The sequence below is a fragment of the Aedes albopictus genome, chromosome 1 (assembly GCF_035046485.1).
Source record: "Aedes albopictus strain Foshan chromosome 1, AalbF5, whole genome shotgun sequence".
In the NCBI taxonomy this organism is placed as follows: domain Eukaryota; kingdom Metazoa; phylum Arthropoda; class Insecta; order Diptera; family Culicidae; genus Aedes; species Aedes albopictus.
The window spans coordinates 71,650,138-71,674,203 of NC_085136.1; the positions used below are offsets into that span (position 1 = coordinate 71,650,138).

The 24,066-nt window shown below is 36.7% G+C and overlaps 1 protein-coding gene across 1 annotated transcript; it reads right to left on the minus strand.

Annotated features, from left to right (window-relative positions):
* Positions 1 to 20,074: 20,074 nt before the first annotated feature.
* Positions 20,075 to 22,438, minus strand: LOC115269113 (uncharacterized). The gene is made up of 2 exons (XM_029877524.2): positions 22,191 to 22,438; positions 20,075 to 20,553 (listed from the first exon to the last, which is right to left on the minus strand). The coding sequence occupies exons 1-2, from the start codon at positions 22,404 to 22,406 to the stop codon at positions 20,215 to 20,217; spliced, it is 555 nt and encodes a 184-aa protein (XP_029733384.1). The 5' UTR covers positions 22,407 to 22,438; the 3' UTR covers positions 20,075 to 20,214.
* Positions 22,439 to 24,066: the final 1,628 nt, after the last annotated feature.

Genomic DNA, 24,066 nt, shown 5'->3' on the forward strand with positions numbered 1-24,066 from the left:
GTCAAAAATTATTTGATTAAAGGTTGAACAATAGATGATTAATTCTGCATGTTGGTGTATGTTTCAAAGTTGGTTCCCCAGAAGAATAATATTCTATTCAATTTGATATTCAGCCATCTATGAATTGCTGATTAAAAAGGTCGAACAAGTCATACTTCAGACCAATATTCAGCTGTCATTGTGTTCAGTCATTGATACTATTAACCACCCATTATTCAGCTAATACTCTCACTGTTCAGCCTTCATTGTTACTTGGGATAACATTTCTCTCGACGTAGTCGAATCGCGATTTTTGCTAGAACGTGATACCCACTAGCGTGCACAGGGGGAGGGCAAGGGGGGGCACTTGCCCCCCCTTCTATAAAAAAATATATGCACCATTTTTGCAATTCTTGCACCTTGGATCTTACCACGCAATGTTGAGAATCACTGAGCCATGGTACACCATTGACACATACAATTTCTTAGTATCTCATGCACAACCATGATGTTCTCAGAATCATCTAGGCTAAACTCACGCACCATCTTTTAACTAATCAGTGATGTCAGCACCATATTCGAATAACATGCACCATTTTGGCATTTCGTATTCCAAAACTGTATTCCATGTGCGTGAACCATGGTGACTTCGGCACCACATTGAATTCTAAGCACCATTTTTGCAATTCGTGCACCTAGCCATACAAAATAACGAGTATCACTGAATTACAGTGACGACTAATACAGCACACTAACATCATGCACCTTCTTCAAAGCTTTCAATACACCATCATGATGTCTAGGTATCCACGTATTATGATGATCGCATGAAATGTCTTTTTATCAATTAAGTATCTAATACCTCATACTGATATGCACCATCATGAAACTTCATGCACCATCACAGCTCTTCAAGCACCATTTCAGCGTTTATCATATCATCTAGGCATCTAAAGCACCGTAATGCCGTGAGCATCACATAAAATACATTTTTTTGTATGCTATGCACCATTTTTGCAATTCGTGCACCTAACCATATTGACAAGCTTTGAAATACGGTGACAACTAATGCATCATCTAAGGACTGTTCAATTTATAAAACGGACAACTTGCTTGTGCGATATCTTTTTTATTTTTCAATAAAATCATTATTAGTTTTTTGCATAACTTTCTATAGCTATTCTCAAATGTAGGAAAAATATAACATCAAGCAAAATGTTCTTTATTGTGTAGCTGTAGCGATTTTCGTAAAACATCAATAAAAACCCATTTCTCAAAATTCGACATAACTTTTCACATACTAAACATGCATATTTTCATGAAGTTTTTAATGTATTGGAATGTTATACTATTCTACTAAAGGTAAAGCTCAATAGTTGGTTAGTAATAATGCACCAAGCTAGCCTTCAGCTTGATAAAGTGAGTTGTCTTGTTTACAAAGAAATTATTAAAAAATATTTATTTAAGTCCTGTGATGCAATAGCACAACGGATTCGGCTAAGAATTTATCCAAAGTAGTGGAATATTGTTTTCTGAATGATGCAGAAGCAAAAAAATTCTTTAATTAAATACTTAATAAAAAAAATTAATCCATAAAGATGGTCATTGTAAAAAATTGCATTCTTTTTGCTCCATTGATGCAAATTTTCGACTCTAGCGAATCGTGTTATTATTTATTTTCAACAAAGTTGATCCTATGTTATTGTACACCGTATTTAATAACAATTGGATGTAAAAATTTTTATTTCCAACATCAATGTTATGTAAAATTTGCATTAGGTTGCATTGTTATTTGGAAGAACCTTCAAAGAATGAAACTGTTTTGATTACTGTGCCTGTAATGGCGCACAGTAACCAAACCAGCAATGCTATTAAGAAGCAGTTTTCTGCATTTGAAACCACATCATTCCTATTTTCGACTGGATGCATAAAAAAATTGTTTATTGAATATTTTCATGTCCTTTTTGCATTACAATTGAATTTTAATCAAAAAATCGAATCTCACTTGAGACTTTAATATTTCAACAACTAATTTTCCAATTGAGTTTAAACTTCACCAGAATGTTTATTACTCATGCTGCTGCAGCATGGCACATACTTATCTGATATTTAAAACGATATACCATATGTGAACAGTATTTTTTTATATATTTTCAATTTTCAGCAATAGTAAAATTCCCCTCATTTAACACCTGGCCGATTTTCTATTAATTAAAACTATTTTTATTCGATTCAAAAATTACTACTATAATGAAACATGATGTACTGAACAACGAAGCAAGGGTGATTAAATTTGAACTACGCGTCTTCATTTTATAGCCTTGTAAAGTTGTCCGTTTTATAAATTGAACAGTCCTTAGCATCATGCACCTTCTTCAAAGCTTTCCAACCACCATTTTGGCATTCACTATATCATCTAGGCATCTTATGCACCATTATGATGTGGTTCACAAGTGAATTTGATGCACCATTTTGATATTTCGCAAACAAAATAGCATTCCTTGTTCCTGGTCTTTGTTGATTTCTGTGCCGTATTGAGTTTCCTGCACAATTTTTGCAATTCGTGCACCTACATATGGAATTTGTTGAGTAGTATAACTGAATCATGGTAAAACTAATGCACCATACAAACATCATGTAGCTCCTTTGCATTCCATGCACCGCCATGATGACCACATAAATATCTAAGCACCATCTAACGCGTCATCTAAGCATTTAATTCACATTTGAATTTCATAAGCTCCATTTTGCCATATCGTACACCAAATTGTATTCCATGTACCTGATCCATGTTGACTTCCGCACCACATTAAATTCTATGCATCATTTTTTCAATTTTTGCATTTTGGATCTAATCACCCAATGTTGAGAATCACTGAATCATGGTTGCAACAAATGCACCCCTGATACATACAATTTCTTAGTATCTCATGCACAACCATGATGTTCTCAGAATCATTTTTAGGCTAATCTCACGCACCATCTTTTAACTAATCAGTGATGTCAGCACCATATTCGAATAACATGCACCATTTTGGCATTTCGTATTCCAAAACTGTAATCCATGTACGTGAACCATGGTGACTTCGGCACCACATTGAATTCCAAGCACCATTTTTGCAATTCGTACACCTAGCCATACACAATGTCGAGTGTCGCTGAATAACGGTGACAACCAATACAGCACACTAACCTCATGTACCTTCTTCAAAGCGTTCACAGAATGAACTAGGTATCCACGCATTATGCTGATCTCATGGACTATCTTTTAATCAACTAGAAATCAAATGCATCATACTGATATGCACCATCGTTAAATTTTATGCACCATCAAAGCTTTCCAAGCACCATTTCAGCGTGTATTATATCATCTAGGCATCTGATGCACCATTATGTTGTGAGCATCACATAAAATACTTTTATTTTGTATTCTATGCACCATTTTTGCAAGTCGTGCACCTAACCATGCAACATGTTGATAATCTTTGAATAACGGCGACAACTAATGCAGCACACTAGCATCATACGCCTTCTTCAAAGCTTTTCATGCACCATTTTGGCATTCATTATACCATCTAGGTATCTTATGCACCATTATGATGTGGTTTACATTTGAATTTGATGCACCATTTTGGCATTTCGCATACAAAATAGTATTCCACGTACCTGGAACATGTTGATTTCTGTGCCACATTGCGTTTCCTGCACCTTTGCACGAATTGCATGTGCACCTTAATATGAAACATGACGAGTATAACAGAATCATAGCTAATGCACCATACATACATCATTCATTCCATGCACCACCATGATGTTCACAGAATCATCCAGGCACCATCTCACGTACCATCTTTGAATCAAATATGTGTCTAATTGCGAAATAATGCACCATCGTTAATTTTTATGCATTACTAAAGCTTTCAATGCGTAATCGTGGCGTATATCTGTAGTAATCCGTGAAGGCATTCCAGAAGAAATCCCTGGAGAAATTTCAGGAGGAATCCTTGAAGGACTTTCTGGAGGAATTACTAAAGAAGTGCATTACTAAAGAAGTGCTAGAAAGAATTCTTGAACGTAGTTCTCAAAAACTTGAAGAGGAGTCTAGAGAAATTCCTGTAGAATTTGCAGGAGGAACTACTAAAGGAATTGCTGGAAAAATTATTGAAGGAATTCCCTGGAGGCATTTCTAAAGGAATCCTTGAAGAATTTCCTGGGGGAATCCGTAGAGGAATTCGTGAAAGAATTCATGGAGGAATTTGTGGAGAAATATATCGAAAAACTCCTGGACAAATTTCTGTAAGAGTTCCAGCAGGGGCTCATTAACGAACCCCTGGAGTAAACTCTGGAGGCATTCCTGGAAGAAACCCTGGAGAAATTCCTGGAAGAATTTCTGGAGGATTCTCTGAAGGCATTCCTGAAGGAATCCTTGGGAGAATGCCTGGAGGAACTGCTGGAAGAATGTCCGGAGGAATTTCTGCAGGAATCCCTGAGGAAATTTCTGGAGGGACATTTGGAGGAGTTTCTAGAAGAATTCCTGGAGGAAGCTATGAGAAATTCCTGGAGAAATCCCTGATGTAATCCCTGGAGGAATTCCTGAAGGAATCCGTGGAGGAATAACAGGATGAAACACTGGAGGGGTAACAGAAGGAATCCATGAAGGAATCCATGAAATAAGGTTTTTGTGGAGGAATTCCTAAAAAAATGTAGGAATTCCTGGACGAATTTCTGGAGGATTTCCTGAAGGAATTCTTTGAAAAATTTCTGGAAAAATATTTGCGGCTTCCTGAAGGAATGATTAAAGGAACTCCTCGAGCAGAAGAATTTCTAGAGGGATTTTTGAGGAATATCTAAAAAAATCATTGATGAATCCCTGGAGGAATTCCTGGAGAAATTCCTGGTCTATGGGGGAATACCTGATGAAATTTTCCGAAGAATTCCTGGAACAGTTCCAGGAAAAGTTTTTTTTTTCTGGAGAAAACCGTGGATAAATTCTTGTAGGAAAACCTAGAGGAATTCTTAGAGGAATCCATGAAGAATTTTTAAGATGATTTTCTGGAGCAATTAATAGAGAAATTTTTGTAGTTGTCCCAGGAGAAATTTCTGGAGAAAAAATCCTGAAAAAATGTCTGTAGAAATCCCTGGAGAAATTTCTCGAGGAATTCCTGGAAAAGTTCCGGGAGAAATTTCTTCAGGATTTTCTGGAGAAATCCGAGCAGGAATTCATTTAGGAGTCCTTGCAGAAATTCCTGGAGGAATCTCTGTAGAAATTCCCGAAGGTATTCAAGATGGAATTAACGAAGGAATTTTTGCAGGAATAATGGAGGAGTTCCTGGAGGGATTTCCGAAAGATTTTTTTGAGGAATTTTTTGTGAAACATTCCTGGATGATTTTCTTGAGGAATCTCTGGGGAAATTCCTGGAAGAATCCATGTTTGAATTCCGGGAAGTATTTCTGGATAAATTCCTGAAGAATTTTTTGGTGGAATAACTAGAGAAATTCCTGGATAAATTCTTTAAGAAATTTCTGGACAAATATTTAAGGCTTCCCGGAGGAATGTCTAGAGGAACTCCTCGAGGAATTTGTGAAGGATTTTTTTTGAGTAATTTCTGAATAAACTCATGGATGGACTCCTGGATGAATTCCCGACGAAATTCCGGGAGGAATCCATGGAGAAATCCCTAAAGGAATTCCTAGAGAAATTCCCAGAAAAGATCCGGGAAAAATCCCTGCTGTAATCCTAGGAGGGATTCCTGAAGGAATCTGTGAAGGAATTCAAGGATGAATCCCTGGAGAATTCCTAGAAAAAATTCTGGAAGAATCCTTAAATATTTTTCTGGAGAAAATCCTGAAAAAATGAAGTAATTCCTGGAAAAAATCTGGAGGATTTCCTGAAGGAATTCTTTGAAAAATTTCTGGAACAGTTTCGGGAGAAGTTTTTTTTCTGGAGAAATCCGTGGATGGACTCTTGGAGGAATACCTAGAGGAATTCTTGGGGGTATCCATGAAGATTTTTTTAGAGAATTTTCTGGAGCAAAAACTAGAGAAATTTTTATAGTTCTTCCAGGAGATTCCTGGAAAAATTCCAGAAAAAAAAATCCTGAAAAAAACTCTGTAGAAATCTCTGGAAAAAATTCACGAGGAATTCCAGGAAAAGTTCCGGGACAAATTTCTTCAGGATTTTCTGGAGAAATCCGAGCAGGAATTTCTTAAGGTATCCTTGCAGAAATTCCTGGAGGAATCCCTGTAGAAATTCAAGATGGAATTACTGAAGAAATTTTTGAAGGAATGAATGGAGGAATTTCTGGAGGAATTCCCGAAAGAATTCTTTGAGGTATTTTTTGCGAAACAGTCCTGGAGGAATTCCTGGAGAAATTCCTGGATGATTTTCTTTAGGAATCTCTGGAGAAATTTCTGGGAGAATCCATGTTTGCATTCCGGGAGGTATTTCTGGATAAATTCCTCCAGATTTTTTTGGAGGAATTCATTTATGAATTCTTAGAGGAATAACTAGAGAAATTCCTGGATGACTTCTTTAAGGAATTTCTGGACAAATATTTAAAGCTTCCTGGAGGAATGTCCTCGAGGAATTAATCAAGGATTTTTTTGAGAAATTTCTGAAGAAACTCATGGATGAATTCCCGAAGAAATTTCGGAGGGATCCATGAAGAAATCTCTGGAGGAATTCCTAAAGAAATTCCCGGAAGAGATCCGGGAAAAAATATTTTAGGATTTTCTGGAGGAATTAGTCGAGGAATTTCTGGAAGAATCCCTGGAGACAATATTGGAGGAATTCTGGCAGGAATTCTTAGAGAACTTTCTGTAGGAATTCCGGCAGCAATCCCTGCAGGTATTTCATGGGGGTTCCATGGAAGTATCCCTGGAGGAATTCCTAGAAGAGTTCTAGGAGAAATTGATTTAGGATTATGTGGAGGATTCCGTGAAGGATTTCCTGAAAAAATCCCTGGATGAATGCCTTGAGAAATTTCTGGTGGAATTCATGGAGGGAGGAATTTCTGAAGGAATTCCTGAAAAAATCCTGGAGAAATTCCTGGAGGAATCCATGGAGGTATCCCTGAAGGAATTCTTGGAAGGGTTCCGGGAAACATTCCTTTAAGATTCTCTGGAGGAATTCTGACAGAAATTCCTAGAGGATTTTCTGGAGTAATTCCTGGAGGTATTTCTGGATGAATTTTTGAAGAAATTCATGAATAAATCGTTGAAAGAATGAATCCCTGAAGAAGTCCTTGAGAATTTCCTGTAGAATGTCCTGGAGGAATCCATGGAAGAATTGCTCGAGAAATTCCAGGAGGAATTCCTGGAAGAGTTCCGGGAGAAATTCCTTTAGGATTTTCTGGAGGAATTTGTAGAGCAATTTCTTGAAGAATCCCGGGAGAAAATATTGAAGAAATTCTGGCAGACATTCCTAAAGGATTTTTTCTAGAAGAAATTTCATGAGGAATCTCTGGAGGAATTTCTGTGGGTAATTCTGGAGGAATTCCTGGAGGTAATTCTGAAAAAAATTTTGAAGTATTTACTGGAGGAATTATTTGGGGAAATTCTGGAGAAATATATGAGGCTCCATGGAGAAATTTCTGAAGCAACTCCTCGAGAAATTTCTGAAGGAATTTCTGGAGGAATTTCTGCAGGATTTTTTTTAAGAATTTCTGAAGAATTTTTTTAACGAATCCCTGCAGGAACTCCTTGAGAAACTCCTAGAAAAAGTTCTTGATTAATTCTTTGAGGAATGCAAGGAGAAATCTCTGTAGTTCTGGTGAAAATTCCCAGAGGATTTTTTAGAGGAATCCCTGGAGGAGTTCCTGGTAGAATTTCTGGTGCTCTTCCTTAAGAAATTTTTGAAAGAATTGTTGCGGAGGAATTTTTGCGGAATTTCTGAAGAAATTCATGAATGAATCCTCGGAGGAATTCCTGAAGAAATGCCTTGAGAATTTTCTGGAGGAATCCATGGGGGAATTTTTCGAGGAATTCTAGGAGGAATTCCTGGAAGAGTTCCGTTTCATTTAGGATTATCTGGAGGAATGCGAGGATCAATTCTTGGAGGAATCCCTAGATGAAATATTGTAGGAATTCTGACAGTCATTCCTAAAAGAAAATTTCAGGAGGAATCTCTGGAGGAATTATTGGAGTATTTACCAGAGGAATTATTTGAGGAATTTCTGGTGAAATATATGAGGCTTCCTGGAAAATTAATAGAGGAATGCCTGAAGGAACTTCTCGAGGAAATTCTGTAGGAATATCTGGAGGAATTTCTGAAGATATTAATTATTGCATCCCTGGGGGAATTCCTGAAGAAATTTCAGGAAAAAAAATCCTGGAGAAATTCCTAGGGGATTCCGTGGAGGATTCCCTGGTGGAATTTCTCGCGGAATCATTCGAGGAACTCCCGGAATTCCTAGAAGAGTTTCGGGTGAAATTACTTTAGGATTTTCTGGTGGAGTCCATGGATGAATTTCGGGGAGAAATCTCTGGAGACATCTCGGAGGAATTTCTGGAGGAATGTCTGAAGGAACTACTCGGGCAAATTCTGAACGAATACCTGGTGGAATTTTTTGAGGAATTTCTGAAGAAGTTTATAAATGAATTCCTGCAGGAACAAATCCTGAAGAAATTCCTTAAGGAATCCGTGGAGGATTTCCTGGACAACTTCCATGCGGAATTCCTCGAGGAATTCTTGGAAGGGTTCCGGGAGACATTCTTGGGGAACTCAGGCAGAAATTCCTAGAGGATTTTCTGGAGGAATGCCTGGAGGAACTGCTGGAGGAATTTCAGGAGTTCTTCCTCGACAAATTTCTGAAAGAATTCCTGGTGGAATTTCTGGAGGATTTTTTTGTGGAATTTCTGAAGAAATCCATGAAGGAATTTCTGATGAAATTGTTTGAGAATTCCCTGAAGGAATCCATGGAAAAATCCTTGGAGAAATTTCTTGAGGAATACCTGGAAGAATTCCGTGAGAAATTCCTTTAGCATGTTATGGAGGCATCCGTGGAGGAAATATTGGGGGAATTCTGACAGACAGACATTCACGAGTTTTCCTAGAAAAATGTCAGGAGGGATCTCTGGAGGAATTTTAGGAGTATTTACTGGAGGAATTCCTGGGGGATTTATTTGAAGAATTTCTGGAGAAATATATGAGGCTTCTTGGAGAAATGTCTGAAAGAACTCCTCGAGGAATTTCTGAAGGAATTCCTGGAGAAATTTCTGGAAGAAGTTTCTGAGGAATTTCTGAAGAAATTCAGTAATGAATCCCTGGAGAAATTCCTTAAGAAATTTTTGGAAAAAATCCTAAAGAAATTCCTAGAGGATTGCTTGGAGGTATTCCTGGAGGATTTTTCTAAGGAATTCCTTTAGAATTTTCTGCAGGAATCCGTGGAGGGATTCCTGAAAGAAATCACTGGTTGCATATTGGAGGAATTTCTAAAGAAATGTCTGAAGGAACCCCTCGAGGAATTTCTAAAGGAATATCTGGAGGAATTTCAGAAGAAATTCATTATTGAATCCCTAAAAGAATTCCTGAAAAAAAAATCCTGGAAAAAATCCTGGAGAAACTACTGGAGGAATCTTCTTGGAGGATTTTTTTTTTTTTGGGAATTCCTGTAGGAATTTTTTTGAAATGATTCATGGATGAATCCCTGAAGGAATTCGTTGAGAATTTCCTGGATAATTTTCTGAAGGAACTCCTCGAGGAATTTCTCAAGGAATTCCAGGAAGATATTCTTCAGAAATTCCTTTAGGATTTTCTGGGGGATTCCGTGGGGCAACTCCTAGAGGAATCCCTGGAGGAAATATTGGGGGCAGACATTTCTAGTGGATTTTTTCTAGAAGAAATTTCAGGCGGAATTCCTGGAGGTAATTTTGGAAGAATTCCTGGAGTATTTACTGGAGGAATTATTTGAGGAATTTCTGGAGAAATATATGAGACTTCCTGGAGGAATTTCTGAAGGAATTATTGGAACATTTTTTGAGGGAATTCCTGGAGGAACTCATGCACGAATCTTTGGAGAAATCCTGGAGGAATCTCTGTAGATTGCAATAAGGATTCCGATCAAAATGTTCTATCTAGGAGTTCTGACATTCTCCTAGCATCATTATTTGTCTAGGATCAAAATTCTTTCACAACGACAATATTTTTTTTTCTATAATTGATAATTTTCTAGATATTCTCCATTGTATTTGATACAATTATAAAATTTTATAAGAGTCGAGAAAATGACTTCATATTTAAGTTTCGTATTGCCTTGAAATCATTACCATCCGAAGCCTTCTCTAGAATCCCAATATGAAGTACTTGGTGATGTTGGCACCACAACATGTTGAAACCCCTAGGGTATTTTAGCCAATAGTGGACCCCTTACCTATAGTGGACCCCCTTATATTTTTCCTAATTTTCCTGCTTAAATCTGTTTTTACCGGTGAACTTCCACCGGGAGACGATGGATCATGTTCCTAGCCAGTAGTTATAAGTGGTGGAGCTACGCTGGAAAGCAATAATTTGATTTTTTGAACAAATTTGTAAATGTAAACAAATCTGGGGGACCACTATTGGTTAAATCCAAGGGGGTCCACTATTGTCTCCGTTTTAACATGGTAAGAGAATACGATTTATCCTATAGTGGACCCCAACAATCCTATAGTGGACCCCGGGGGGACCACTATAGGATAATTTCAGCCAGATTTGAAATGATTATTTTATGGGAAATATAGGGTGGTTTGGTAAGGTTTTTGTGTGCAATGTGCAGGAAAGACATAGAACTTGCTGTGCAAACGTTGACAGGGGCAATTTAATTGGAATATCATACTGTTTTAACGATCAGAGCAATTTTCAGCTACTAAGGCAGTGTTTTTCAACCAGGGGGGAATTCCCCCCTAGGGGGGAATTTCGTCCTCTTAGGGGGGGAATTGTCTACCCAAGAATATTATTTTATTTTCATCAATTTTCAACATTGAAATTTTTCAGTTCAGCATTATTCATTCGAGCACTCGTTTCCAAGACGCTACCGATATCTTTAAACATCGCTTCGAATCAAATGATTAAAGTTGTTAATTTTCTTAAATTCTGCACTTTGAATTCATGACTTCGTGCCAACATGCATTCTAACCAATAATTTTGTATCACACCAACGATCGTTGGTTGCCAAATGGAAATCTGATGGATCTTTTTTTTTAAACTCAAATCTGAAATGAAGGTTATTCTTGAACTCCAAGGCAAACGCGAATATTCGAACATTGTGAGCAATCCTCATTGAATTCTACAGTTAGCTTTTGCTGACAATTTCAAGCTCAATTTGCTACTTCAAGGGAAGCAAACCAACAACAACCAGAGAGTAAACATTCCCGGAAAGAGCTTCAGCACTTGTCAGAGCTTAAAATTAAATTTGAATTATATTTACCTGACGTCCAGGAAAGATGTCTGGAAACGGTTCGGTGAAGTACTTTCCGCGTAGCAGTGGCCAAAGTTCCAGATCAATTCCATGATGAGCTCAGCGAACTACAGAACTATTTGAAGAAGAATTTGTTCGAAGAAAATTTCCAATGTGTATTCTGGGTTCTCACATTTTCCCTAGCATTTGGCAAATGGCCTTGCGAGTTTTAATGCCATTCACGATCATGTATGTGTGCAAATTGGGATTTTCAACGATAAAGACGAAGCATTAGAATCGACTGGACATCAAAGATAGCATGAAATGTGCTTTTTCAACGACAGTTCCAAAGATGAAATTTCTAGCTAAAAAGTACAATCGCAAGTTTTGCATTGATTTGGTTAGAAAAGTGTGCTTGGCGATGACTAAAAATAAAATCATTTTCAAATAAAATTTTCACATCCACTGTAGTATTGAAATTGTTAGATGAAGGGGGGAATGAGGTTAGGGGAAAATCCAAAAGGGGTACACGGACTGAAAAAGGTTGAAAACCACTGTACTAAGGGGTCCACTATTGGTTAAAATACCCTACTTGGGAATTCATATTGCGTGTAACACCATCATTCTATTTTGCACCATGATCATACATATATTGCACCATTATTATAGTGCCCCCCCCCCCTAAGCAAGAACCCTGCGCACGCTAGTGGTGATACCGACGGTAGTACGCGAAAAGTAGAAAAGGCTATGGGGTCTGCTGAAAGCTATCCGGAGAAGGAAAGCCGGGTGTGCCGCTTCTGCAAGAAGGTTGGCCATCTCCGGTGGAATTGCAGGAAGCTTAAAGCTACGAAGAAAGAAGAAACACCGCGAAAAAAAAGTAAAAAATTGCATGCAAAAGTGGCCCAGAGTGACAGCAAGGGCAAGGACATTGCCTTCACCGCGAGTGACGAGAACAGTCGATCATGGTAAACGGGATTGACGTTGACGGAGAGTCGATCATAGTTGACATTTGTGAAGTGAGGCACGTTCCGGGATTGTCGACCAGCTTGATCTCCGTTGAAAAGCTGTCGCAGAAGAATTTGGAAGTGTGATTCAACAGTCTCGGCTGCCGAGTAGTCAACTCGAAGGGGTCCACCGCAGCGACCATACCATCTTTAACAGATTGAGCGTTCGATGCAGGCAACGATCAACACTAACCCGACTGCCAGCATCTGTGGCAACGTGCGTCGTCTAGGTCACCGAGATTGGACGGCTGCCGAGCGACTTCCCAAGCTGAACCTAGCCACTGGAATCTAGGTGAGTGATTACCAGTCTAAGACTGATTTGAGAATGTTGCATGGAGGGGAAAAGTCGCACCCTTTCCGGCTGTTTCGAGAGGAAGTCGACCCAGGTCCTGGACATCATCCATCCGGGCTGGTGCTCGTTGATTCGGAGCTCGAGAAGCGGTATTCAGGCGAGACCATCCTAACCGCCACGTACCTCTAGAACCGTCGCAAAAGGAAGTTGGTCGCAAAAACTTCCTATGAACTGTGATGGGATAGACCGGACCTTGGACACTTGGAAGTGTTCGGGAGGGAAGCCTATGTCCATCTTACTGGTACCAGCAGGAGCAAGCTCTACTGGCGGTACCCGCCGGTCAAACAGGAAGATCCTATTGGCTGTACCAAAATGAACCGACAACTACGTCGACCTGTGCTATTGAAGAGCCCGCCAGTTACCGTGAGAAGAATTGGCGAATTCAGCAAAAGCTGAAAATTCAGAAGAATTGGCTCTGAAAATTTCGAAACAATTTTTTTCTGAAAATTGATCAATTTTCTCTGATATAACGGAAGAATTTTCTCTGCAAATTCGGAAAAAAAAATCCCTAAAAGTTTGAAAGAATTTTCTCTGAAAAATTAGAAAAAAAACCTCAAAATTCGGAAGAATTATATCTAAAATTTCGGAAGATTTTTTTTTCTAAAAATTCGGTAGAATATTCTTTGGAAATTTAGTAAAATTTTATCTCAAATTTATCGGAACTCTAAAAATTCGGAAGAATTTTCTCCAAAAAATCGAAAGATTTTTTTTAAGAATTCAGAAGAATTTTCTTCGCATTTTCTTTAAAAATTCAGAAGAATTTTCTCTGAAAATTTGAAAGAATTTTCTCTGATAATATGGAAGATTTTTTTCTGAAAATTGGGAAGAATTTTCTCTGAAAATTCGGAAGAGTTTTCTCTGAAAATCAGGAAAAATTTTCTCTGAAACTCCAAGAAATTTTCCCTGAATATTCCTGGGAATTTTCCCTGAAAATTCCCGAGAATTTTCTCTGAAATTTAAAGAGAATTGGTTGATTTCCGACCGTCTTGATAGTTTATGGGTTTCTTTTGGCGCTGTATCGGTCTTCGAGTTTCTTTAAAAACAACCGGTTAGGTAAAAAGCCGACGTTTCGAATGTTTATTGTTAATTCGTTTATGTTTGAGGATGAATGAATAAACATTCGAAACGTCGGCTTTTAAACTAACCGGTTGTTTTTAAAGATACCCGAAGACCGATATAGCGCCGAAAAAATCCCATAAATTTGGAGAGAATGTTTCATGAAAATTCAATCATATTCCCTGAAAATTCCAGAACAATTTCCCTAAAAATGTTATTGAAGTTTTTTTTAGAAAATTTTGATGAAGTTTTCCTTAGAATTTTGAAGAATTTTTCCTACAAATTCAAGATGTTGTATTTTTCCTGAAAATATCAGGAAATTTTAAGATTTTTTCTCTAAATATTTTAGGAAATATTCCCCGAAAATTTCCAGCGAATTTTCCATGAAATCTAATGGAAATTTTCGCTGAAAATTCCAAAAACTTTTGACAATTCCATGGAATTTTCTCTGAAAATTTAAAAGAAATTTCTCTAAAAATTCCAAGAAAATATCTCTGAATATTCCAAACAATTCTCTTTTAATATTCCTAAGATTTCCCTCTGAAAATCCAAGATGATTTTCTCTGAAAATTTCAATAAAGTTTCTTAAAAATTTCACCCTTAAAATTCCAGGGAATTTTCCCTTAAAATTTGGGGGATTTTCACCTTAAATTCCGGGCAATTTTCTCTGGAAATTCTAAGAAGTTTTTCCCACAAAATTTTGGGAGATTTTCCCTGAAAATTCCTGGGAAATTTCTCTAAAAAAATCCGAGAATTTTTCCTGAAAATTTCAGAGATTTGTTTCAGAAGTTTCCAGAGAATTTTCCCTCAAAATTCCAGAGATTTTTTTTATAAAAATTCCAGAGAAATGTCTCTGAAAATTCCATAGGTTTTACCCTGAAAATTCCTGGGAATTTTCCCAGAAAATTGCAGGGAATTTTACCAGAAAATTTTCCCAGAAAATTTTATCGAAAGTTCCATGGATTTTTTCCAGAAAATTCCAAAAATTCCAGAGAGTTTTCCAGGAAAATTCCAGGGAGCTTTTCCAGAAAATTCCAGAAAAATTTCTCTGAGTTCCAGGGATTTTTCTCTGAAAATCCAAGAGGATTTTCCTAGAAAATTCCAGGGAATTTTCCCAGAAAATCCCGGAGAACTTTCTAAGAAAATTCCAAGGAATTTTCCCAAAAAAATCCAAGAAAATTTCCCACAAAATTCCAGGGAAATTACACTGAAAATTCCAGAGAATTTTCCCTTACAAGTTGTGAGAATTTACCCCTAAAATTTGGCGGAATTTCCACATAAAATAACGGGCAATTTTCTCTGGAAATTCTTGGAAATTTTCACTCACAATTTTGGAGGATTTTCCCTGCAATTTCTGGGGAATTTTCCCTGAAAATTTCTGGAAATTTTTCTCTGAATATTTCAGAGAGTTTTTCCTGAACATTTCAGAGATTTTTTTCTGAAGTTGCTAGAGAATTTTCCCTTAAAATTCCAGAGTTTTTTTTATAAAAATTCCAGAGAAATGTCTCTGAAAATTCCATAGGTTTTACCCTGAAAATTACTGGGAACTTTCCCAAAAAATGCAGGGAATTTTCCCAGAAAATTTTCCCTGAAAATTTCATGGATTTTTTCCAGAAAATTCCAGATATTCCAGGGAGTTTTCCCAGAAAATTCCAGAGAATTTCCCTTTTAATGTGGGGGAATTTACCCTTAAAATTTTGGGGGAATGTCCGCATAAAATTCCGGGCAATTTTTCCTGGAAATTCTTAAAAGTTTTTCCTCAAAATTTTGAGAGTTTTTTCCTGAAAGTTCCTGGGAAATTTTGTCGACAAAATTCTGAGAGTTTTTCATGAAAACTTCAGAGATTTTTTCCTGAAGTTTCTAGAGAATTTTCCCTTAAATTCCAGAATTTTTTTTTATAGAAATTCCAGAGAAATGTCTCTGAAAATTCCATAGGTTTTACCATGAAAACTCCTGGGAATATTCCCAGAAAATTTTCCCTGAAAATTCCATGGATTTTTCCACAAAACTCCAGAAATTCCAGGGAATTTTCCCAAAAAAATCCAGGAAGTTTTCCCAGAAAATTCCGGGGAATTTTCCCAGAAAATTGCAGAGAATTTTCCAGAAAAATTTAAGGGAGTTTTCCCAGAAAATTCCAGAGAATTTTCTCTAAATTCCAGGGATTTTTCCGGGCAATTTTCTCTGGAAATTCTTAGAAATTTTCCCTGAAAATTTTGGGGGATTTTCCCTGAAATAAATGGGGAATTTTTCCTGAAAATTCCTGGGAATTTTTCTCTGAAAATTTCAGAGAGTTTTTCCTGAAAATTTCAAAGATTTTTTTCTGAAATTTCCAGAGAATTTTCCCTTAAAATTTAAAAGATTTTTTAATGAAAATTCCAGAGAAATGTCTCTGAAAATTCCATAGGTTTTACTCTGAAAATTGCTGGGAATTATCCCAAAAAATTGTAGGTAATTTTCCCTGAAAATTCGATAGTTTTTTTTTTTTTAATCCAGAAATTCCAGGGAGTTTTCCTAGAAAATTCCAGAGAATTTTCTCATTCCATGGATTTTCCTAGAAAATTCCAGGAAACTTTCCCAGAAAATATCATTTTTCCAAAAAAAAAATAAAAAAAAAATTTCCAGAAAATTTCAGGGAAAAAAACCCTGAAAATTCCTGGAAATTTTCCCTTTAAATTTGGATGAATTTCCACATAAAATTCCGATTATTTTTTTCTGGAAATTCTTAGAAATTTTCCCTTAAAATTGTGGTGGAATTTCCCTGCAATTTCTGGGGAATTTCCCTGAAAATTCCTGGGAATTTTTCTCTGAAAATTTCAGAGAGTTTTTCCTATAAATTTCAGAGATTTTTTTCTGAAGTTTCCAGAGAATTTTCCCTTAAAATTCCAGAGATTTTTTTTATAAAAATTCCAGAGAAATGTATCTGAAAACTCCATAGGTTTCCTGGGAATTTTCCCAAAATATTGCAGGGAATTTTCCCAGAAAATTCCAAAGAATTTTCTTTGCATTCCAGGGATTTTTCTCTAAAAATCCAAGAGGATTTTCCTTGAAAATTCCAGGGAATTTTCCCAGAAAATCCAGGGAACTTTCCCAGAAAATTCCAGGAAAAATACCCTGAAAATTCCAAGGAATTTTCCCTTAAAATTTGGGGGATTTGAACCATACATTTCAGGCAATTTTCTCTGGAAATTCTAAGAAGATTTTCCTTAAAATTTTAGGAGATTTTCCCTGAAAATTCCTGGAAAATTTTCTCTACAACATTCCGAGAATTATTCCTGAGTTTTTTTTCTGAAGTTTCCAGAGAATTTTCCATTAAAAATCCAGACTTTTTTAATAAAAATTCCAGTGAAATGTCTCTGGAAATTCCAAAGGTTTTATCCTGAAAATTCCTGGGAATTTTCCCATAAAATTTTCTTTGAAAATTCCATGGATTTTTTCCAGAAAATTCCAGAAATTCCAGGGAGTTTTCCCAGAAAATTCCAGGGAATTTTCCCAAAAAAATCCAAGAAAATTTCCCAGAGAATTCCAGGGTCTGTTAAAATACACAGAAATAAAAACCAAAAAAAAAAAAAAACCAAAATTCCAGGGAAATTACCCTGAAAATTCCTGGAAATTTTTCCTTAAAATTTGGGGGAGTTTACCCTTAAAATTTGGGTGAATTTCCGCAAAAAATTCCAGGCAATTTTCCCTGGAAATTCTAAGAAGTTTTTCCTTAAAATTTAGGGAGATTTTCCCCAAAAATTCCTGGAAAATTCTCTCTAAAAAATTCTGAAAGTTTTTCCTGAAATTTTATGAGATTTTTTTCTGAAGTTTCCAGAGAATTTTCCCTTAAAATTCTAGAGATTTTTCATAAAAAATCCAGGGAAATGTCTCTGAAAATTCCATAGGTTTTACACTGGAAATTCCTGGGAATTTTCCCAAAAAAATGCAGGGCATTTTCCCAGAAAATTTTCTCTGAAAATTCCATGGATTTTTCCAAAAAATCCAGAAATTCCAGGGAGTTTTCCCAGAAAATTCCAGGAAATTTTCCCAGAAAATTCTAGAGAATTTTCTCTGAATTCCAGGGATATTTCTCTAAAAGTTCAAGGGGATTTTCCTAGAAAATTCCAGGGAATTTTCCCAGAGAATCCCAGGGAACTTTCCCAGAAAATTCCAAAGAAATTTCCCAAAAAAAATCTAAGAAAATTTTCCAGAAAATTTCTGGGAAATTACCCTGAAAAGTCCTGGAAATTTTCCCTTACAATTTGGAGGAATTTACCCTTAAAATTTGGGGGAATTTCCACATAAAATTTCTGGCAATTTTCTATGGAAATTCTTAAAAAATTTCCCTCAAAATTTGAGGGGAATTTCCCAGCAATTTCTGAGGAATTTTCCCTGAAACTTCCTGGAAATTTTTCTCTGAAAATTTCAGAGAGCTTTTCCTGAAAATTTCAGAGATTTTTTTTCTGAAGTATTTAGAGAATTTTCCCTTAAAATTCCAGAGATTTTTTTTATAAATATTCCAAAGAAAAGTCTCTGAAAATTCCATAGGTATTACCCAGAAAATTCCAGGAAATTTTCCCAAAAAATTCCAAGAAAATCTCCCAGAGAATTCCAGGGAAATTACCCTGAAAATTCATGGAAATTTTTCCTTAAAATTTAGGGAAATTTAACTTTAAACTTTGGAGGAATTTCCACATAAAATTCCGGGCAATTTTCTCTGGAAATTCTTAGAATTTTTTCCTCAAAATTTTGGGGAATTTTCCCCACAATTTCTGGGGAATTTTCCTTGAAAATTTCTGGGAATTTTTCTCTGAATATTTTTAGAGAGGTTTTCCTGAAAATTTCAGAGATTTTTTTATAAAAATTCCAGGGAAATGTTTCTGAAAATTACATAGGTTTTGCCCTGAAAATTCCTGGGAATTTTTCCAAAAAATTGCAGGTTATTTTCCCAGAAATTTTCCCTGAAAATTCCTTGGATTTTTTTCCAGAAAATTCCAGTAATTCCAGCGAGTTTTCCCAGAAAATTCCAAGGAATTTTCCCAAAAAATTCCAAGAAAATTTCCCAGAGAATTCCAGGGAAATTACCCTGAAAATTTCTGGAAATTTTTCCTTAAAATTTGGGGAAATTTACCTTTGAAATTTGGGAGAATTTCCACATTAAATATTCTCTGGAAATTCTTAGAAATTTTTCCTCACAATTTTGGGGAATTTTCCCTGCAATTTCTGGGGAATTTTTCTTGAGAGTTTTTCCTGAAAATTTCAGAGTTTTTTTTATAAAAATTCCAGAGAAATGTCTCTGAAAATTCCATAGGTTTTGCCCTGAAAATTCCTGGGAATTTTCCCAAAAAATTGCAGGGAATTTTCCCAGAAAATTGCCGGGAATTTTCCCAGAAAATTGCCGGGAATTTTCCCAGAAAATTGCCGTGCATTTTCCCAGAAAATTCCAGGGAATTTTCCCAGAAAACTGTAGAGAGTTTTCCAGGAAAATTTCAGGGAGTTTTCCCAGAAAATTCCAGAGAATTTTCTCTGCATTCCAGGGATTTTTCTCTGAAAATCCAAGAGGATTTTCCTAGTAAGTTCCAGGGAACTTTCCCAGAAAATTCCAAGAAAATTTTCCAGAAAATTCCAGGTAAATTACCCTGAAAATTCCTGGAAATTTTCTATTAAAATTTGGAGGAACATGAAATTCCGGGCAATTTTCTCTGGAAATTCTTGTAAATTTTTCCTTAAAAATTTTGGGGAATTTTCCCTGAAAATTCCTGGAAATTTTTCTCTAAAAAATTTCAGAGTTTTTCTCTGAAAATTTAAGAGCTTTTTTTCCTGAAAAAAATCCAGGTTTTTTTCTGAAATTTCTAGAGAATTTTCCTTCAAAATTCCAGAGAATTGTCCAGAAAAACTCCAGAGAAGTTTCCCAGAAAATTCCAAAAAAAAACTTCCCTGAAATTTCGAACATCCGGAGTGGACCTAGTGCCGCTGCCGAAAGGACGGAAGTTGGTGGGATCCAAGTTGGTCTTTACGCTTCGGCGCAATGAAGCTGATGAGGTGGTGAAGTCCAAGGCGACAGTTGTGGCGCAAGAACAAACGCAGCAGTTCGGGATCGATTATGATCAGGTTATGTTCGCATCGGGCATTCGTTAGACAACGCTGCGGACATTCATGACAGTATCTGCGAAGCGTATGGACTTGTTGTCCGCCATCTGGACCTTGGATGAGGAGATTTTTTGTGCCCTAGCCCGTGCGGATTTGTCGTAGCAGGAAAGGGGGAGCTTGCATGTCGACTTTAAGCGGAGCATTTATGGGTTTTTTGCCCTACATACAGGAGACTGAATGATCATTAACATCAGAGTAACAACAACATCATCAACATCTTAGCGGTTTCCTAAATAAGCATCAATATATGTATTTGGTCAAAAAAAAGCAAAATGTTTGTTCATGACTGTAAAACGCCACCATTCGCCCGATACTGTAGTTACCAAAACGATTCCCTCGATATTTTAGCGTAAATTATAAAGTCGGTGGTGCTATTTTCCCTCGTGAGCAATATTGTAGCGCGCCAAAATCCCTCGGGAACCGTAGGCGGCACGTTTCGTACATCGAATACCACGTCCTTATTCCAGTAGTGCCCAGCCGGAAATGGGCAAAGCCCTTCCGGGCCAATGACGGGATAGTTGGAGTGATTGATGAACATCGACTGATATTCACGATAGGTTCCGCTGAGAAACTGGCAGAACGGTTGCTCCGGTACTCTTAGCGGCGATATATTGAACTGATTGTTTCCCAGTCGACTGTGCGCGAATTCAACTCTAAGCTAGAAGTGTGGGATGAGAGAAGATTATCAGTTTTTTTTTTATTATCTGGTGGAATACTATGAATATTCTCTGCTGAAATTCCTAGAGGTTTCCTGGAACTAGATGTGCTACAACTTAACATGGACTAACCAATTGTTCTGAAAATTCCATCAATGAATCCCTCACGCATTTTTCACTAGACCATTTGAGCAGGGGCTTTAATTTTGGACACTTTCCACCATTGACGAATTTCGCCCCAAATCGTATTCGGAGTTGGCAGCACCCTCTCAGATTACAATGAAACTTTCTGGGTATGTACACCAAGACTAGATAAGCCACTTTGCATACTTAGTTTCTTCAAAATTTATCTGGACTGACTTTTGAAAAGGGCTAAACTTTTTTTATGGATTTTTTAAAAATGTTTTTAATCAAAAAATGACTACTCCTACAAAAAAGTGTTGTATGGGTGATTATCACAAAATAAGTCAAATTTTAAGAAAAAAATACTGAAAAAAATCCAAAATGAGCCCTACACTGAAAAAAATCATTTCTAAAAATTCAAAGTTGATTTAAAAAAAAACACCATTTTTGATTTTGATGAAATTTTGTCTCAAGACAGGTAATTATGTTCCCTACCAACCGTCCATACATCACAAGATAGGCACTTTTAAGGAAAAAAAGTTTTTCTAACAAAAACTTTTTCATGTCCAAATTATTATTTTTTCAGTGTCTTTTTTTAAAAACAAACTAAACCAGTGAAGGTTATCTAGTAATCTCAAAATGCAATGAAACTTATTGTGTCATATGCGACAATGCAATGCACCCATATTCACGCAGCAGCACTCTAGAAGTACCGTAATCTGGGGGGAAGTTGATCATTTTTCCTCTATTCTTTGGGATAAAATCAAGTACAATGCATATGACTCCAAACAAATATTTTTAAAACATGTACTGAGTGGACCTGTTTCAAGTTGCGTAAACGAAATTCTTACAAGAAAAGACTACATTTTGTAAAAAAGCTCAAATGGCCAAATTTTAAAACTTTCAATCCGGGGTGAAGTTGATCAACCAATGACATAACATTCTAAAAATGGAAAATTATTGAAAAAACTAAATTTGATGATGCTGAATCTGAATAAGTTCTTGAAATTCTTACAACTGGTGTATTTTGTATGTTATAAATAAAATAAAGTTTAGTAAGTAACAGAATAACCTACATTAAACGCCTAAAGGTAGGCAATTTCTTTAAAAAATCGTCTCACTTCCGCAAAAATATGCAATTTTCTAATAAAATTTATATGTTAACATCAATTTCAACTCAACGCTATGTTCAATGAGCCTGCCATGAACAAATAAAAGTGTTTTGTGAGTGATCTGATATACAAGCCGTTCATGGGAGGCGGTTTTTTGAAAGGTAGTCTTTTCACCAAGTTTGAATACACATCCAAAAAAGTCGATATTTTTATGTAAAATCTGTCACAATTGGCATAAAAATCTTCAAAAATTCTTCAAATATATTCACACAATAGATTTCCGTCAAAAGTTCTGCCATTGAAGCAGAATTGTGGCGCCCTTAGGTGTTGAAGGACGTGGACCTCATAGTGATCAACTTCACCCCGCTGATCAACTACCCCCCAGATTACGGTACCCCAGTTACCGTAAAGCTGTTGTCCAGATCGACAAATATGTCCCCGGTTCCGTTGATGATGGCAGTGGTCCTGTTGAACTTAGTTATCCGAAGATGGGTGTGCCAAATTTCAAATCCCATAGTTTGCTCGATCCGTTGAAAGGTAACTTCCGGTTCAATGTCGATTGACTGCACCAACGCCACGGATGAAAGTAAAGCGAACGCTATTCCAAGTGGGTATCCCATTGTGCGACAGGGGACTGAATGTCATCAGAATCTGAACCATACTATCCGCTTTGGCTGGACTTTTAAAGAAGGTTTGGAATGTGATTTTACATGAGGGCAAAAAGTGTGCTTGCTATGAATCTGCTAAATTATATCATGAACTTGAGCGATTTGAGTGGGTCATGCGTAACTGAAAATTGCTAGATTGCGACAATGAACCTAGCCAATAAAGGCAACAAGAAAATATGTTCAGACGTAACTTTTGAAGTTTAAAGCAGATTATGTTGAAAATTCGTAAATCATGTCTATACAAGAGGCCGTTACGCCACTCTGCATCCGAACCCTAGTTTCAATAGCAACGGTTCTGATCAGGAGCATGTAATCTAACCCGATTAGTACACCATGTTCCAGGTAAGTACAACCAACTGCAACATGTAATTCTGTCAATGAGTTGTGTCGTGCTGCCGCTACCAGAGCAATTAGATGGGGTGCAAAGTTACTTCATCATATGCGCTGATTCCCGTCTCATCAGAACGAAAATTTAAAAAAAAAACTTTACTCTTATTCTGACTTCGATCTTTACGCGTTTTACACATCACCGTTCCTTCAACGAACCTCCCTTTTCTCATTCCCTCTCTTTCCTGTCTCCCTGTCTACCTGTCATTTCCCAAGGTGCCATCCCAAAAGGTACAAACTATTGCGGGCCTTGACCAGCCTTCGATAGTGGTGTAGATTATTCCTCAAGGCCCAACACGAATAGTTACGGGGGTGGGCATATCACTAATTATGCTGGATCAATCTATCCATTTTCAGTGGAACTTTCGTTCCGGACACATAATAATGCACCATTTACACATAAACCATATATTTCAACTAAGTAACATTAATTTATTGTTAACTAAACTATTTACAAGCGCGCAGAGCGCGGTCCTGGTGACCGCCACTCGTGATGGTGTTTCAAGAACTAAAATTTTAAAGGTGTTCTTATTCTATTGTCAATCTTAAAGAATATGGATGTTTAACACTCCAAATACCGTGATAAAAAAAAAACTCACGCGGAATACCGTGATCAGAAAAAAGTTGGAACTTTTACTTAGAGCAGCTCGTTCTCAGCCGTCTGTGGTCCGATTAAAAAAATGTTTTCAGGGATCTTCTACCCAACTCTTCTATTTTTGTGTTCTGTAAAAAATATGTTTCTAGGGATGATCATTTTTCCCCCAGACTTGCGTGAGTAAGGAACATTTTTAAAAAATCTCACTATTTTTGACTGGCGTTCCAAATTTTAAGAATGATTACGAAAAATGACCAGAAATCGGTATACTTGGCAAAAAAGGCATGATATAGAGGCAGTAAACTATTTGCGTAGCTATCTTGAACATCCCTAGCTACAAATGAACACGGCTCTCGACCGGCATGTATTCTAGTGCTCTTGATAAGCATCCTAGAAGGTTCGAGACTTCAGCAAAGTGTTTTATATTGATTGGTACTACACTTTCATGTATTCTATATTGATCTAGATCTGCTGTAACTGATCTAGATAAGCTTAATTATTTATATGGCTCTCTAGAATACTCGATATGCATTCTGGAAGGTTGCAGTCTTCGGCAAAGTTCTTTGAATTGGTTAGCACGTCACTTTGACGACTTCAGTTTTGATCTAGATCTGCTGTAATTGATCTAGA

Excerpts from the sequence above, each read along its gene's own strand:
- LOC115269113 (XM_029877524.2), bottom strand. The coding sequence starts at position 22,406 with ATGGGATACCCACTTGGAATAGCGTTCGCTTTACTTTCATCCGTGGCG. Across the intron at positions 20,554-22,190 it reads ATCTGGACAACAGCTTTACG|CTTAGAGTTGAATTCGCGCA; the intron begins GTAACTGGGGTA and ends CCACACTTCTAG.